The sequence below is a fragment of the Syngnathoides biaculeatus genome, chromosome 14 (genome assembly GCF_019802595.1).
Source record: "Syngnathoides biaculeatus isolate LvHL_M chromosome 14, ASM1980259v1, whole genome shotgun sequence".
NCBI classification, from domain to species: Eukaryota; Metazoa; Chordata; class Actinopteri; order Syngnathiformes; family Syngnathidae; genus Syngnathoides; species Syngnathoides biaculeatus.
Genome location: NC_084653.1, coordinates 1,389,988 through 1,408,265, shown reverse-complemented (window position 1 = coordinate 1,408,265; position 18,278 = coordinate 1,389,988). Strand labels below are relative to the sequence as shown.

The following is an 18,278-nucleotide window of genomic DNA, read 5'->3' as shown; positions in this document are numbered from 1 at the left end:
GAGCATCCTCACATACTGCATCAAAGTGTGGTGTGCTGGATGCACAGCAGCGGACAGGGAAGCTCTACAAAGAGTGATCAACAGTGCCCAGAAGATCACTGGCTGCGCTCTGCCCTCCCTAGAGGACATTGTCAACTCCCGCTATTACAGCAGAGCCACTAATATTTTAAAGGACTCTTCACATCCTGGTCATCACCTGTTTAACCTGCTGCCCTCTGACAGACAGTAGAAGTCCCACAAAACATGGACAACCAGATTCAAAGAGTTTTATCCCCAGAACCATCAACTCGTTGAACTCAAAACTACTGAACATAACAGTACTGTAATGTAATATGCAATTGCACTTTTGTGCATTTATTTATTTTAGCAACAACTGTGCCTTTTCGTATTTTATCTGTTGTTTTTACCTCAGATGCGCTTCTATTTTTAATTCTATTTTATTCACGTATGCACGTATGCACCTTGTGGAGAAGCATTCATTTCTTTGTATGCACAGCATATAATGACACTAAAGGCTTTCGATTGATTGATTTGACTTGCTGGTTTGTTTCAGATCGTTGTGCTGCTGCATGATCCGAGAGCGCATGAATTTGAGGGAACGAACTGATGGCAGGCCGTTCTCCTTCAGGATTTTCTGGTACACAGTGGAATTCATTGTTCATCAATTACAGGAAGTTGTCCTGGTGCTGAGCCAGAAAAGCAGCCCCAGTCACACTGCCACCACCATGCTTCACTGTTGGCAGACTCTCCTTCCTGCGCCATTTTTACACCAGATGTTATGGGCCACACACCTTCCAAAAAGTTTCATTTTTGACTCGTCAGTTCACAGAATGTTTCTCCAACAGTCTTGTGGATCATTAAGATGTTTTTTGGGCAAATGTGAGACAAGCCTTTATATTCTATGCTGACAGCAGAGGTTTTCACCTGGGAACTCTCCCATGGATACCATTTTTGGCCAGCGTCTTTCTTATGGTATCCATCCATCCATTCATTTTCTTAGCCGCTTATCCTCACAAGGGTTGCAGAGAGTGCTGGAGCTGTCAACGGGCAGGAGGCGGGGTACACCCTGAACTGGTTGCCAGTCTGTTGCAGGGCACATAGAGACAAACAGCTGCACTCACAATCACACCTCAGGGCAATTTAGAGTGTCCAATTAATGTTGCGTGTATCTGGGATGTGGCAGGAAATGGGTCACGTCCTACCGGAAAGAGACCCTGGGGAAGACCCAGGACATGCTGGAGAGACTATGTGTCTCGACTGCCTTGGGAATGCCTCGGAATCCCTCCGGAAGAGCTGGAATAAGTGGCTGGGGAAAGGGAAGTCTGGGTATCGGTGCTGTAGCTACTTACTGCCCCCGCGACCTGACCCGGAAAAGCGATAGAAGATGGATGATGGATAGATGGAACTCAGTAATTTCTTGATTTTAAATATACTTTCAACTTTAAAATTTCAATCAGGTTTCCTGACTCAGCACAGTACAAAATCTGCTATTATCAAAGGGCTAATACAGACTGAGGATATTTGTCAATTTTGGTCCTGTGGATCTCAGTGTGGCTTTTCATATACTAGACAATAATGTATTGCTGAACAGGTTGGAAACATAAGAGTAAATGGAACAGTCCTTAAATGGTTCAGGTCTTACCTGGATTACCTGGAGGAAATTAGTTAATTTTTAACCACTAGAAGACCTCAATCTCAACAAATGGAAATTACCTATAGGGTCCCTCAAGGGTCAGTCCTTAGCCCCCTCCTGTTCAGCCTGTATATGGTACTCTTGGGTTAATTTATTTTTATTTTAATTTTGACAACCATAACTATGCAGATGACACAGTTATATTTAGCAGTGTCTCCAGATAAATACAGTTCAAAGCAGATAATTGGATGAGCCAGAATTTTCTTAAACTAAACCACAACAAAACAATCATTTTGGGTAATAAAGTAAAGAGGATTGTTGTTTGTAAATACCTGGACTCACTATCTTATAAATCAAAGACCAAGTCTGAAATCTTGGTGTTCTGTTAGAGTCCGACCTGACTTTCAACATACAAAATCAATAACTAATACTGGCTTTTACCATCTGAAGAACATATATAGAGTGAAGGCTTGCATGTGTCAAGAAGACCAGGCGAAGCTCATCCATGCTTTCATGTCAAGTAGACTTGAGAATTGTCATTTTCTTCTGACTGGACTCTGCAAAAAGAGCATTAAACAGCTGCATAATGGTGAGGCTCAGGTTCTGACCAGAATCAAGAGGTCAGAGCCTATAACTCCAATTCTTAAGTCTTTACACTGGCTTCCACTGTGCTTTAGAATTGATTTTAAAGTTCTGCTACTGGTCTATAAATCACAAAATGGTTAAGGTCTTGAATACATGAACAAAATGCTTATGTAATACCTACAGAGTACGGCTCTTAGATTAACAGATTCAGGTCAAATAGTGGAGCCCAGAGTCTAAAGAAAACATGGTCAAACAGCATTTAGACATTATGCTGCACACAAATGTAATAAGTTGCCAATAGAGTTGACGTCAGCCCCAAGTGTGACTATCAGGGATGAGAATGACCAATTTGGAAAAACACTGAAAATGTCTGTCGATGGGGAGGGATTGGGGGTTGAGTTTCCTCCTGGATATTTTTTTGCACCTATCGGAACACAGAGTGCACAGCACTTTGCCGGGAATGTCCACTTTTTCTGTGTGTTCGGTTAGACATGCTGATACCGTTTTCGGTCCTATCTGCACGGTTACACTTTTTTCAAGCCATGCCCATCTGAAACAGTTTTTGATTCCAGCATCCTTGTCAATTGCCCTTGCTTGATCTTCATCCTTTTTTTCTAACACTTTCTCCATCGTAAAACTTTGAACACACCGTTGCTCAGTACGCGCTAAGTCCCACGCGCCATTACTTACCTAACTAACAAGTTACACTGCGATTTCTGAGAACCGAGAACACATGCACATGGCAGTGGTGAAACTCAATTAACCACTAACACGATTGGATCGTTATACTGTATAACTCTGTTGTCCAATCGAATAATCTGCCGCAAATAAAGTTTTAATGTTTATGTCGCAAAATGCAAATATTTACACTACAGGAAGTAAGCGAGCAAGTTAGAACGGCATATGATAGTCGTGCTTGTGCTAGCACTAAGCTGAACTTGCAGCTCGGAGCCCACTACTGAGAGGCAGGCGCACAATACCCTTCTCCCCCCGAAATTTTCTCAACGGATTTGCGCTTATCTCGAGAATGGTCATTTTGGTCTGAAAAAGTCGGAAACTGATCGGCGCAAAATTCTCATCCCTGGACTATTTTTAAATACAAGTCAAAAACTCTTTTTTTCCCATGCGTTTAGAGTATTTCCACTTTTCTATATTCCTGTCACTCTATGCTGCATAATTGTATTTTTTCTGTTTTAAATGTTTTATTTATTTGTACTTGAATTATTTTTATCATGTAAAGCAAATTGAGTTACTTTGTGTATGAACTGCGCGATATAAATTAATTTGCTTTGCTACATCCACAACTCCATTGCCTCCGGTCTTATCCAGCCCTCCTTTTCTCCACAAAGGGCAGAATTCTTTGTCAAGAAAGATACCACTCTCAGCCTATGGCTCTCGACTTCTGTGGTCTCAAAGACAATACCGTGAAAAAAAAGCCTGTCATAGACCCCTCCTTTGAGCCTCTCTGTGACACCCAAATATTTACCAAGTTGGACCTGCGCAACACCTATTATCTGATCCATATGAGAGAGAGGGGCGAATAAAAACAAGCCTTCTTCAGACACTTTCAATGCCTGTTCATGCCTTCTGGAATAACCAAAACTCCAGCAGTTTTTAAAACTTTCATCAATGACGTCCTCTTTGATATGCTCAACAGATTCATCTGTTTTCCTTCTTCTTTGGTTTACTTAGTCATAAACTGATAAATAGTAGAGAGTTCGCTATCATGAATGCATATACAAAGTTTTTGGTCTTATTTTAAAATTATGCAAACGGAGTGTATTTAGTAAGTATAGTATAGATGACATCCTCATCTTCTCTTTCTCCCTCAAAGAATAGAAAATCACCAACATGTCCAGCAAGTCTTTCAGCGCCTCCTCGAAAAAACACGTTTTTGTGAACCCAGATAAGAGTGAATTCCATCTCTCTTGTGTACACTTTTTAGTATACGTACTGTAACTTCCCAGGGTAAGTTACAACAAGACCCAGCTAAGAACTAAGCAGTTCTCATATGACCCATTGCCTCCACCTGCAAAGAGCTCCAACAATTCCTTGGCTTTGCTAATTCCTACCATCGAGTCATCTGTGACTACATCAAAGTTGCTGATCCCCTTATCAGTCTCACCTCCACCAGTTCCCCGTTCGATTGAAACCCCTGCCTCATTGCAACCATTCAAACGCGTGAAGGGACTATTCACCAGCACCCATTTCATGAGACACCCTGACAATTCGCTAAAGTTCATTGCAGAAGTTTATGCCTCTATGGGGCTGTGGGTGTCAGACCCAATTCAAGCACATTTGTATTGTTTTCAGGCCTGCCAGCCCCGCATTCCTCTATGGCCCTCCAGATTTTTGGATTCCACCCGTGCTAGACTGGGACTGGGCATCTCATGGGCAGTGCGGGTTGGGGGCTTGGGGGGGGCTTCCATGTTCTCCTTGGGGTTGGCCGTGTGGATAAGCGGTGGAAGGGAGTGGCAGGATGGGTCGCAGTGGGTCCAGTGGCCAGTTGTCGAGGTGGCTTGGGGAGCCCGACGGACTACCGGGTCCCTCACCGTGGGATGTGTCCTGTCCACAGACTTGCTCTCATGTGGGCCCCTGGTCCTGATTTCTGTCCTTGGTTGATTGGGTGAGGTCCATCGGCTCGCGTTGGGTACACAGTAATTATAGGACATTTCTGTCAGTCTTTTTGCATGCACAATAGTGTGAAGTCACTTGCTTCTCACGACAGGCTTCTTCTCCTCTCCTTGTCCTGTTCTTCCTTCACAGGGTGTAGCACAACAGTCACACGTAACATCCATATATGTTTCTTTGTTGTAGATATGGAATGTTTTTTCCCCTTATTCTGTTCACAATTTGGTGCTTTTTTTTATTTCATCTCTCTCACCTCTCTTGTAATTCTGTTCTGTTCAACTGATTGACTCTGATCGTCAATAAAACTTATTGAAATACGAAAAAAAAAAAAAAAAATCAGAGGAAAATAGAAAACTCCACCGTGACGCATTAAAGGACTCAAGTATGCGAAGCCTTTGGTAAAATCAGTTAAAAAGTGGACCAACGAGGCAAAATTAGAACTTCAAAGCTGCTATAACTGCACAGACTGGAGTATTAGACTTAAAGTGCATGGAAGGTCCTCAATGCACCTTTTTACTCATATTATACAGTTGTTTTTTTTTTAATTCAGAATTCCAATCTGAAATCTGTTATGAAGGAAACATTTTTATTATTCAATGATTGGCAAAAAATGATTGCACATTGCTGGATTCGCCGGAAAAATACGGAAACAAAGCGGAAACAACCGAGTAGGAACGTGAGGTCAGAACCGGTGACAACAAAGGTGAGCATTGGAATACATTATAAGAACGACAATGAATTTTCCGATATTTCGAGTGATGAACACTATTCTCAAGGGTCCTACGAAGACGGTGAAGAATGCCAGCTGTATAAAGGCGTTAAAGGTTATCAATTTGAGCCAGTTAGACAGCATACACGTTCAAAGGCAGACGAAATAGCTGGCATGAAGAACGTGTCAAGCACGCAGGGAACAGGATATGCCTCGTGTTGGAAACAAAGACTGGTAAGCATTTGTGAAGTTCTTTGGTTTACTTAGTCATAAACTGATAAATAGTAGAGAGTTCGCTATCATGAATGCATATACAAAGTTTTTGGTCTTATTTTAAAATTATGCAAACGGAGTGTATTTAGTAAGTATAGTATAGTACAGGGGTGGGCAAACTTTTTGGCTTGGGGGCCACATTGACTTTTAAAATTTGACAGATGGGCCGGGTCAGCACAAGATCCAATACAAATACAAAAAAACTGCATTTGTTAACAGTACATATCAAAAACAAACAGAAAGCATTGAAGTATTAACATACCTTTTAATGAGAACAATGTTGTTGATCACCCATTTTAGCCAGTGCATCGAAGTCTGGTGGTATTTCTGTTGTGGCCATTCTCAGAACAGATCTGAGGTGTTTATCACTCATCTGGGATCTGTGGGGTGCTTTGTTGGTGTTCATCACACTAAAAGTGTGTTCACACACATATGTAGAGCCAAATATCACCAGCATCCTCTGTGCCGTCTTCTAGATGTTTAGAAATTTGGCTGCACTTAATGAAGCATAAATCTCATCCAGTTTCAGGGAGTTGAACTTGTCGTGTGAGAAGGGACATGACACCAGCTGAAGTGCCCTGTCAATCTTTCCAAAATCACAAAACCGACGGCAGAATTCCTCGTGCAGGTCATCCAGTGTTTTCCTATATTTTTTCACATGTCACGGGGCCTCTTTTAACGTAGCCAGTGTGGGGAAATGAGCAAATGACTTGTCTGACATTTGCTTCAAAAATAAAACCAGCTTGGTTTTGAAGGCTCTGACGTTTGCTTGCATTTCATGAAGAAACTGGTGTTTCCCTTGTACTTCACATTCAGCTCGTTCATGTGCGTCAGTATGTCCACAGTAAAAGCTAAATCACAAAGCCAATCTGTGTCATTCAGCTCAGGAAAATTGTCAGTATTCTCAAGTAGCTCCAAAAATGAAACAATATCCTGTTTGAGCTCCCACACACGTTGACATACTTTTCCCAAACTTAACCAGCGGATATTAGAATGGTAAAGTCAGTCTGTGTGATCGGCATCAGTTTCTTCAAGAAAATGAATAAACTGATGATAGTGAAGTCCCCTTGCTCGAATAAAGTTCACGAGTTTCACAACCAGTGCTTCTTGGTGAATTAGGAAAATTACCTCCTGCTCAGGGTTGTCCTCTTTCACCCTGTCCTGAATTCTCTTGAGCATCCCAACATTTTTTCCCGTTAGTTTTGGTGATCCATCTGTGGTAACGTTGGCGAGCGTACTCCCCGGTAACTTGTGCTTACGTATGACCGCTGACACGCTGTTAAATAAATCCTCTCCACGTGTTTTTCCTTTCAGGGATTCCATATTCAGAAACTCCTCCGTTATCTCAAAATTTTCATTAATCCCTCTGATAAAAAAATTAAAAGCTGAGCGGTGTCCTTTATATCATGGCTTTCGTCCAGTGCCAAAGAATATAATGTAAATGACTCCGCTTTTTGTTTATGTTGCTAGTTTAGTGTTCGTCAATGACTACAATATGGCGAGTCACTGACCTGCGTGATAAGCTAATTTTTTCAAATTTGTTCTTGCTCTCAGGACATAAAATACTTGCTGTCTCTACCATGCACTCTTGAAGAAACTTCCCTTCGGAGAAAGGCTTGCTGGCTTTAGCTAGTTTGAATGCCAGTAAACTTGTGTTCGTGCTTGCTTCTTGGATGGAAGTTGCTCGAATAAAGGCATTTTGCTGAGCCTCCTAGCTTGCAACCAACCTGTCAGCGGTAGCCGTACGGGCTCGTGTTGAAAGGTTGCTGGCGTAATTAGCATGCTTGGTGGTAAAATGATGGCTGAAATTGTACTCTTTTAAAACCGCAACGGTTTCTTGGCAAATAAGACATACAGGCCTTGCATCGGACTTCATTGAAAAACTACTTAGGCGTCCATTCTTTGTTAAACACCCGGCACTCACTGTCGACTAAAGAATTATTGACATTGCTGTAGATGGGTTCTGATCTGACCAGTAGAAGAAGAGCAATAACTGGAAATGGCTCGGGCTCTGTAAAATCAAGACACTGCACCTACTCCGCCACCTGGTGTTGAAATGCCTGTCATTACAACTCAAATGAAATAAATGCAATCATTTACCTTAAACCTTAATTCTGTACAAATCTTCAGCGGACCGGATTAAAAAGACGCATCGGGCTGGATGTGGCCCGCGGGCTGTGGTTTGCCCACCACTGGTATAGTAGTATAGCATAGGTACGCGACCACCAGAAGGTATTCAGAGAGGCAGGCAGGAGAGTACTTGGGAGTGTGTTCTGGTCGGAAAGGGGAGAAAGATACTTGGTGGTGGAACCCCAAAATACAAGTCATCCAAGGTAAGAGATTAGCGAAGAAGAAGTGGGACACGGAGAGGACTGAGCAGAGGCGTAAGGAATACATTGAGATGCGACGTAGGGAAAAGGGAAAGGTGGCGAAGGCTAAACATGAGGCATATGACGACATGTACTCCAGGTTGGATACGAAAGACGGAGAAAAGGAGCTCTACAGGTTGGCCAGACAGAGGTACAGAGATGGGAAGGATGTGCAGCAAGTAAAGGCACTGAACAGAATGAAAAATGGAAAGACAGTTGGTCCCGATGACATACCGGTGGAGGTATGGAAGCAATTTGGTGAGGTGGCTGTGGAGTTTTTGACCAACTTAGTCAATAGAATACTACCAGGAGAGAAGATACCAGAAGAATGGAGGAAAAGTGTGCTAGTCCCCATTTTTAAGAACAAAGGCGATGTTCAGAACTGTGGAATAAAGATTAGCCAAACAATGAAGTTATGGGAAAGAGTAGTGGAGGCTAGAGTCAGGACAGAAATAAGCATCTGCGAGCAACAGTATGGTTTCATGCCTCGAAAGAGTACCGCAGATGCATTATTTGCCCTGAGGATGCTCGTGGAAACGTACAGAGAAGGTCAGAAGGAGCTACATTTTTATCTTTGTAGACCTACAGAAAGCCTATGACAGAGTACCAAGAGAGGAACTGTGGTACTGCATGCGCAAGTCTGGTGTGGCGGAGAAATATGTTAGAATAGTACAGGACGTATGGGGGGAGCAGAACAGCGGTGAGATGTGCCGTTGGTGTGTCAGAAGAATTTAAGGTGAAGGTGGGACTGCATCAGGGTTCTGCCCTGAGCCCCTTCCTGTTTGCAGTAGTAATGGATAGACTGACAGACGAGGTTAGACTGGATTCCACCTGGACCATAATGTTCACAGATGGTATTGTGATCTGCAGTGTCAACCAGTCGTCTCTTCAGCACTGCTCCTTCCGAGGTGCTGCCATTCCACACACTCGCACCTGCTCCCACTGCTTTTCTATCCCTGCTCAGTCGCGCTGCTCCACACGCCTGCACAGTACCGTCTCACTCATACAGACACACATTCATCAACGTTGCCTTCTGAGAGAGGCAAAGAAGCTTGTGTTGGTGGCAGAAGAGAGGCTCGTAGAGGCTTTAAATTCACTCAATTGCACCATTGCCACACATGATGATCGTGAACGCAGTCCCTGAAGAGGAAAGTATGCGAAGGGATTCTCTTCCAAAAAAGAACTGCTTCATTCATGTTTAAAACTTGCTCAGGGAGGTTCCTCCCTCACTCATGATCTCAGGAAACTCTTCCTCCATGTGACGACGAGGAGCACCAAACAGAAGCACACTTCTGAGGCCGTATCTTTTTTTAAAATTTATTAAACCAGTCTTTGCTGACTCAATAGCTTCATCCTCAGTGGGTGCGGGTGGGGGGTGGGGGTTTACAATGCTGTATTCATTATCACAATTCACGGAAGGAAGGTTTTGCAGAGGCACAATACTGAGGTGGTATTGTAACTACATAATCCCAAGAACCTATGCCTAAAACACAATACAACAATAAGATACAGTACGTATGTGAGACTGTCAACAGCACGGACAAGACAATAAAGTACAAGAGCTTTGTGTCTTTTCCAAATGACAGGTCGGTGTGTATAGAGCTATTTAAAAAAAATATCATCGGGAGGTACTAATTTGTCTCACAGTTTATAGAATATGTTGTGTGAAAATGAGAATAAATCCCCATGGTCAAACCACCAAAATATAACAAAGCACTTGTACTACGTTTCAGACAATTTAATCACACACAATACAAAACAATAACAAAATAGTGTACAAAGACAGTTCAGTCGCGTGTAACTCGCGCTAATTAGCCTAACAACGTATAGTCACCAAACTCGAACAAATATTATTTTAAGCGAATATTCCAGAAAGGTAGTGTGGTGTCCATGTACTTGTCCAACAGCAGCAATACTAATAAAAAGCTCCGCCCGCGTCCGACAACAGAATCCTTTTCTCGGAACGTAACAAAAGATCAGAGTCATAATAACTTAAAGTACGTAAATTAGGGGTGCTAAATCCAGTCACTCACGTTTGAAAAATGTACGGGTGTGGTCAGTCATGCTCGCAGATAAAGTTACGGGCGTGATTAGGGATGGAATCTAAAGACCTTAAAATAACTTAGATTAATATAACATAACTGTAAATTAAAAAAATAAATACATAACTAAATAGAAAACTACAATTTCAAACTCAGAAATGATCATTTCCAATTTCAACTGATGTTAGTAGAACATGATATAAAACAGTATTTAAAATTTTTCATCAAAAAAAATTCTTGAGCTGACAAATTTTATCTGAAGAAAAGGTAAAGGCACTGCCCTGTCAAGGAATAAACATGAACGGTCTAAACCCGCAATGTTTAGAAGATGCTCAAAGTTTAGTTCAAATAATTGGCGTTAGTGGCAACAAGTTACCGTTACATTGTAACCAACATTCCTGTCGCCAATCGTGACGTATTGTTGTTGGGGGGGTGGGGGCAGGCATCGCGGGATTGCTGTAAATAGGAGGCTGGCTTGCTAGAACACGCCTTTATATGTACGTGCTCGACGTATTGGCCACACCTGAATTAGGCAACAAGGTGGATGATAGTCTAACGTCTTTTTTGGGGGGGTGGGGGAGGGGCACACTGTCACACTGCCTTGCAATCGATGCAATGAGCACCCTTGGTGTAACTGAATTTCCTTTGACTTTGCTCATGATGTTGATGACTTTTGACGTAAAATGCGCTCGCAGTAAGTGAAGCAGCTCGGAACATGCGCTTTCAGCCTAACTTCCGTACATGCTCAGTACGGTTAACTTGCATTTCCTGTTTCCGGGTGGATACTGGTTGTTTTGCAGCATGCTTGTTGAATTAACAACATTTATGAAATTAATGTAAAGACTACAAAAAATAAGCAACAGCTTTCAATATCTATTTTTTTACTCGTAACAAATTTTACGCATGTGATTTTTCGTGCTCGATTGTGCAGATTTGCGAGGACAGAGGCACGCGGGCGCGAATGTGCTCATCAAATGAGAGTGACTGTAAAAGTCTCGATGCGCGTGGGTCAGCAGCGTACGGGGAAGAGAAAGGAGCTCTCCCCCCACTGACCCCCGGTGTCTGGGCACCCCCGATGTACTTACTTCGCCCGGCATGGGTCCTCCCAAGTACGCTACATACACAAAACTTGTAAAAGAGTGAGGAAATCGAACAATTATTAGCCAGTCATTTTGAATATTTGATCGGGTTCCTCGTCCTCCTCGTCTCCTGTCGGGGAGTCTCTTGTCAGTTAGAAGTGATCCGCATATAATCTAATAATCTAATATGGCTTGAAACCGGACACTTAACTTGCTTCAGAGATGTTCTCTTCTTCAAAAATAACTTCAGTCTCAGAAGGGGTGTCAGAAAAATCTGAAAATCTCTCTTGCTCATCTGCCATAGCAGGTGGCATAGCATGTTTTCTGTGGTGACTGTCCCAGTGTGACATCTGCAAATGACGTCGCAGGCAGTATGGCTGCCACTGGGATGTCGAGTGAGACTTTCGCAACTCTGTGCTTTAATAAAAACACTCTCCGCTCACTTTTTCAGACTCATATTATCATCAAAGTGATTAATCTTATTTGTAGTTTTGATAACAATACCCATTTTAAAGTGTATATTTGGGTGTCAGTGGCTCTTTAGTGACTCTCATGGTGAGACATTTCTGGGTTCAAGCATCTCCAATGGTGACGAATCTGAGGGCCAGATCTCAAGAGGTTATGTCCTATCTAAAATTGCTGCCAAAGTAAAAGCCGCAGCGTCAAACACATGTTGATGCTGCTTTTGGATTCTGGGATTCTCTCCATTGCAGGGCTTCCCTTGTCCTTGACAATGGACTCTTCAGCCAAACTGTTTTTTGGGAGTTACAGGATATTTCTTATCCTGCCCTGCTAAAAATACGAGGCAGGCCGAGCCACCAACAAGTAGTACAAGACCTCCATTGTTGTCATGGGCCATGTCTATATCAGATGGGGCCACAAAATCCAGAGCAGGATTGAATGCTGGTTAATCCAAGCTTGGAACCTTCCTAAGAGACTTGACTTGCACAGTCAAGACTTAAAGACTCTCCCCAAATTTTATATGTACAATAAATCCTCCAATGTGAAGTAATATTATTATTACATATATTTTGGACATTAATTGAAAAAAAAATGAAAATAAAGAATATTTTTGAAATCCAAGCAAAATCTGGATGTGTGCCAGCTTTCACAGCCAAACATGGAAGAAACTGACTCTGCTCCTGACATCAACGGTGCTTAGCATTACAGACCATTCATTCTAACCAAGCCAAGATGCCAATGTGTTGTGCAATAAAACTAAGAAAACGCAGCCAAATTTCTCCTTCTTTAACCTGGGGTTAACCTGACAGGATAAAGCTGTGGCTGTCACAGTTGAGGCTCGTTCACCACCAGGGGAAATTTGCACGCATCTAATATTTACTGGTTATTAGCTGCTTAGTTATAACCTCTCGTGCTGGTACTGTATAGGCAACAACATATTTTATGAGGCTGCACGGTGGCACAGCTGTTCAATCAAGGACTTCTGTGCGTGGAGTTTGCATGTGTCTTGTCTGTCCCTTGTCTGCGTGTGTGTAAACTTGCCTCCTGCCCGTTAACAGCTGGGATAGGCTCCAGCATTCCTCCAACTATTGTGCAGCTAAGAAGATGGATGGATGGATGTATATGTGTAAGCAGACAACACTTCCCAGTTACTATTTACGGCGATGCGCGTAAGCAAACCCGATCTCGCTTTCGCTTTGTTGGGTCTGAGCACAAAACACTTCCTGGTTACTGTTCACGGCGATCCACACGTGTAACCCCGCCTCCCGCAACTGCTTGTCGTTCGCGAGAGGCCGACTGCTTGAAAAGTACAATCTGGGGGGGGGGAGTTTGGCCACGCTTGCTGTATAATCTCTACATCAAAACTAACTCCTCAGAAAAGCATCAAATCTCCGCGGTCCATATAATGGGACTGTTAGTGTTCATCGTTAGTGCCACGCCCCCTCTATAACACGTCAAGTGCTGGATGTATGTATTCTGGCTCAAGCGCACAGGCTTGAACGTTGTACATCATGCTATTTTTGTTTTGTTTGTTTGTAATTATTTTTCACAAAAATCGGCCACAAAATGCCAGATAGTGGACGTTCCCTGTTCGGTGAAACCTATCCACGAGCAATGGGCGGTAAGAACAGGAAGCACTGCAGGCGTAGCAAACGCTGATTGGCTGCCAGTTTTGCAGCTGGGCTTATTGGAATGTCTGAGCGATAAAAAGTAATTTCGATACTACTTTTCCAGTTTAGAGAGGTTTCTTGGTGAAATCTGTGGATAACTCTGGCATTAAAAGAAACACTGAAGCCCTCATCTACTAACTTTTAACGTGTGCTACCATTCCTATTAGCTTCGACAAAGTATTCCTTTAAGATCTCTGCTGGTTTTCTGCATGGAAGCAGCATCCATCAAGCTGCAATCAAAGAGTTTTCAGAGGCTTTTGACTGGCTCTTCTGTAATTGATTGATCCATTACTTTCCCCTCCTTTAGAATTAGAGACCTAAATGTTGTTAATTTGTTCAAATGTGTGTGGATTAGGCAAAAAGTAAATAGGGAGTACCTACCTGCTTCTCTACACTATGTTCCCAGTACGCAATGTAGTAATACAATTTTGTGAGGACATTCTTCATGGAGTTTTTTGAACTGGCCAGTGGAGGAGAGATACAAACATCAAGGTTGTTTTCAGTAGGAGCCAGTTTCACTTTGGATGGCGGACCAACCGCAGCTGGAAGGCAGAAGACAAAGGAGATCTGAGAATTGGAAGCTTCTCAAGCATAAGTATAATTACAACACAAAAAACATGCTGGCACAAATAAAGACAAGCAACTGAGAAAATAGCCTGTAGTGAGGTATTAAGGTGACAGTTTCATTATTTGTGGGATGTTTTTAGGGACAAGTGCTTTGGGACAAAATGAAGGCGGTATTGGAAAGCTGAAGATAGACTGTTGACCAACAATGAGAATTGAACTCTTTCTAAAAGACTTTGGCATACACTTCAATATGGGAGTCGTGTGGCAGACTTAAACTAGTTGGCACTTGAACAGAGACCTTTTGGTGTCATGCAGGGCCATTTGCACTACTGCAGTTTTTGGCCATGGCTAACTGACTATTTGACTTTTGCCTCACAAAGAGTTTAAAGCATTCCAGGAAGGCTATGGAGAGGGACAGGAGCTGGGGTTCAATGAAGTTAATTGAGCCAATTATTCTATAAATGTTTTACACGCCAACAGATGAACTATCAGATGTTAGAAAACTGCAGTTGTTTGTTTACTTTCACTATCTGCTTGTAGTAAACATGAGTGGTGTAATGCATTATGTGATCACAATATTACGTAGAATTTCAGGCTGATCTCTATGATGCTGGCACCCTTATACTGGGATTTGGAGACTTCAATCTAGCACCTCTCAAATAAACCAACAGCTTCACACAACATAAACAGCAACGCGGGGAAAAAAATGCACCTTCTGTATGCTAAATGCCAATATAGGAGCTCTTGTATATTTTCATTAGAAAATATTTTATTTAGATTATTATTATATATTTTAAGTACAGCACGGCACGCTAGCGCAGCTGTAAAGCGCTGGAGTCACAGTTCTGAGGACTCTGGTTCAATCCCAGCGCTGCCTGTGTGGAGTTTGCATGTTCTCCCCATGCCTGCGTGGATTTTCTCTAGGCACTTTGGTTTCCTCCCACATCCCAAAAAACATGCAACATAAATTGGACACTCTAAATTGCCCCTATATGTGTAGTTCTCCCACTTAGACCGATGGAGGGGTCTGAAATTTTTATCATAGGTGCATGTCCTCTGTGAGAGATAACCTAAGAAAAATCCAGAAATCACAATGTATTACATTTTAACAATTTATTTGTGATACAGCTGCAAATAAATATTTGAACACCTGTCTATCAGCTAGAATTCTAACCCTCAAAGACCTCTTTGTCCACCTTTAAAAGTCCACCTCCACTCCATGTATTATCCTGAATCAGATGCACCTGTGTGAGGTCGTTAGCTGCATAAAGACACCTGCCCACACTATACAATCAGTCAGACTCAGACTTGTAACATGGCCAAGACCAAAGAGCTATCCAAAGACACCAGAGACAAAATTGTACAACGCAACATGGCAGGAAAGGGTTACGGAGAAATTGCCAAGCAGCTTGGTGAAAAAAGGTCCACTGTTGGAGCAATCATTAGAAAATGGAAGCTAAACATGACTGTCAATCTCAATCGGAGTGGAGCCCAATGCAAGATATCACCTCTTTGGTTCTCAATGATCCTTAGAAAGGTGAGGAATCAGCCCAGGACTACACGCAGGACTTGGCCAATGACCTGAAAAGAGCTGGGATCACCGTTTACAAGGTGACTGTTGGTAATACACTAAGACGTCATGGTTTGAAGTCATGCATGGCACGGAAGGTTCCCCTGCTTAAACCAGCACATGTGAAGGGCTGTCTTGAGTTTGCCAATGACCATTTGGATGAAACAGAGGAATCATGGGAGAAGGTTTTAGGGTGAGATGACACCAAAATTGAACTTTTTTGTCATAATTCCACTCACAGTGTTTGGAGGAAGACGAATGATGAGTTCCATACCAAGAACACCATCCCTACTGTGAAGCAAGGGGGTGGTGGCATCATGCTTTGGGGTCTTTTTCTGTGCATGGGACAGGACAACTGCACTGTATTAAGGAGAGGATGACCGCAGCCATGTATTGTGAGATTTTGGGGAACAACCTCTTTCCCTCAGTCATAGCATTGAAGATGGGTCATGGCTGGGTCTCTCAACATGACAATGACCCGAAAGCTGCACCTATGATGAAAATTTCAGACCCCTCCATGATTTCTAAGTGGGAGAACTTGCAATATAGCAGGGTGTTTAAATACTTATTTTCTTCACTTTAAGTGTGAAAATAAACTTTGGACTATTTTTTTCAAGATTGCTGTTGTTTTTTGTTATTAAATAATTTTGTTTCTTTCCACACATTTTATATCACTTGAATGATGAAAAGACGCATGGAGTTGGGATTATGATCTCTTGTCCCTATGTTTTTGGCTCTGGCTTCTGTGTGGGGGCGAGGGGATTTTTTCATTTTCCTTCTCGATTTCATGAATGGGAAGTCGATCATGGGGGTAACCTCCCGGCACGTATTGGTTGTGTGATTGCCTATATCCCACTGCTGCTGGGGTGGTGCCAGCTGGTGTCCACCTGGGTCCCCCACACAGGCTGCTGGTGTGGGCGACTGGTCCCCTTTGTTGCTCCTCGGGCTGGCTTCCTTCTTTCCCTTCCTCGGATTGATCGACTTTGTGGTTGTGTCATCAGACATATGACCGCATATCTTGGAGAGACATGAGAGGGGCGGAGCTGTCAACTGATCACCACCTGGTGGTAAGCTCGCTCTGACGCTAAAGGAAGATGCCGGTCCAACCTGGCAGGCCCAAATGTATTCATGATTCTACTGGGAAAGTCGAGCAGAATCTCCTGTCAGAGGAGTTTTAACTGCCACCCCTGGCAAAACTTTACCCACGTCCTGTGTGGGGCAGGCGACATTGAGTCCGAATGGACTATGTTCCACACCTGCATTGTCGAGAGGCCCGACTGGAGCTCTGGCACTAAGGTTGTCTGTTTCTGTCATGCCGGCAATCCCCGAACCTATTGGACAACTGCAGTGAGGGATGCAGTCTACTTAATGTAGTTTTTTTACGGGTGCCTTGGGCCTGTAAAACTTCTGAGGCATCCGGTGGGTACCGGTTGACCAAGCGGAATTCATTTTGGTGCTAATTGAGGCAAAAAGCATGGCAAATTCACTCAGCAAAAGGTGGAGACGCCTCTCCATGTTGGGATGAGATGGTGCGTCATGTGGAGAAGTTAAAATATCTTGCGATCTTTTACACGAGTGAGGGAAGAATGCGAGGGGAGATCGACAGGTGGATCAGTGCAGCGTCAGCTGTGATGTGGACTTCATATTGGTCCGTTGGGGTGAAGAAGGAGCTAAACCATAAAGCAAAGCTCTCAATCGCCCAGTCGGTCTATGTTCCTACCCTCACCTATGGTCACGAGCTGTTGGTCATGGCCAAAACAAAAAAAAAGATCCCAGATACAAGTGGCCAAAATGAGTGAATACACAGGGTATCTTCTCTTAGCTATAGGGTTGGAAATTTTGTAGAGCTGCTGCTCCTACGCATTGATAGGAGTCAGATGAGGTCACTAGGGGATCCATTTTGTATGCTTCCTAGATGCCTCCGAGGAGGCCCCCGGCCTCATCCCTTTCATCTGTCCCGTTCATCATTGCAGTCGTCCTTGTGTCTTGTTTGTCAACGTGACCCGCAGGAAAAGGGCGTCAACATCCCCAAGATGAAATTGCAAGAGATCGAGGAGGTCTTCTACCAGTTTGTGGACGCCAAGGAACTGGGCCGTCACCTCAAGATGGCACCGAAGACGGTTGACTTCCTGTACCAGTACTGGAAGCTGAAGCATAAAGCTAACTTTAACCAGCCGCTGCTCATGCCCAAAAAGGACAAGAAGAACAGCCTGGCCAGACGTCAGCATGAGATGTTGCTGAGATCCCACCAGCTAATCACGCACCTCCGCCAAGACCTGGAGAGGGTCCGCAACCTGACCTGCATGGTGAGCCGGCGGCAGAAGATGAAACGTTCCATGTGGCGAGTTCAGGAGCAGATCTTCCAGCACCAAGTCCAGCTCATAGACCAAGGGATCCCTAGCAGTAATCCGTCAAAGCAGGACCTGCAGAGTCGCTTCTCTTTAGACCGCCTGAGCTCTCAGCGGTCTCAAACTCTGACCCCTTGGAACCACTCGGGACACAAGACCAATCAACGATCAATGCAGGACATGGGGAAATCGCATAAAGGAAAGGAAGCTCAGACTCACTGCTGGTATCTAAGGACGACACCAGAACCGTTGAGACCAAAACCTTGCAGGTCAATGAGCTGGATCAGGAGGAGGTGCTCAGGAAAGAGTTAGTGTGAAACTGCACTGGAAAACCGTTCGA

General features: G+C 43.4%; 1 protein-coding gene across 8 annotated transcripts in view; it reads right to left on the bottom strand.

Moving 5' to 3' along the window:
* Positions 1-18,278, bottom strand: part of il10rb (interleukin 10 receptor, beta) — a 101,071-nt gene that overhangs the window by 37,385 nt on the left and 45,408 nt on the right. For all 8 annotated transcript variants that reach the window (XM_061842343.1, XM_061842344.1, XM_061842337.1 and 5 more), the window contains one exon: positions 13,835-13,995. In XM_061842343.1, coding sequence (XP_061698327.1) covers positions 13,835-13,995 — 161 coding nt within the window. The remainder of the gene's footprint in view (positions 1-13,834; positions 13,996-18,278) is intronic.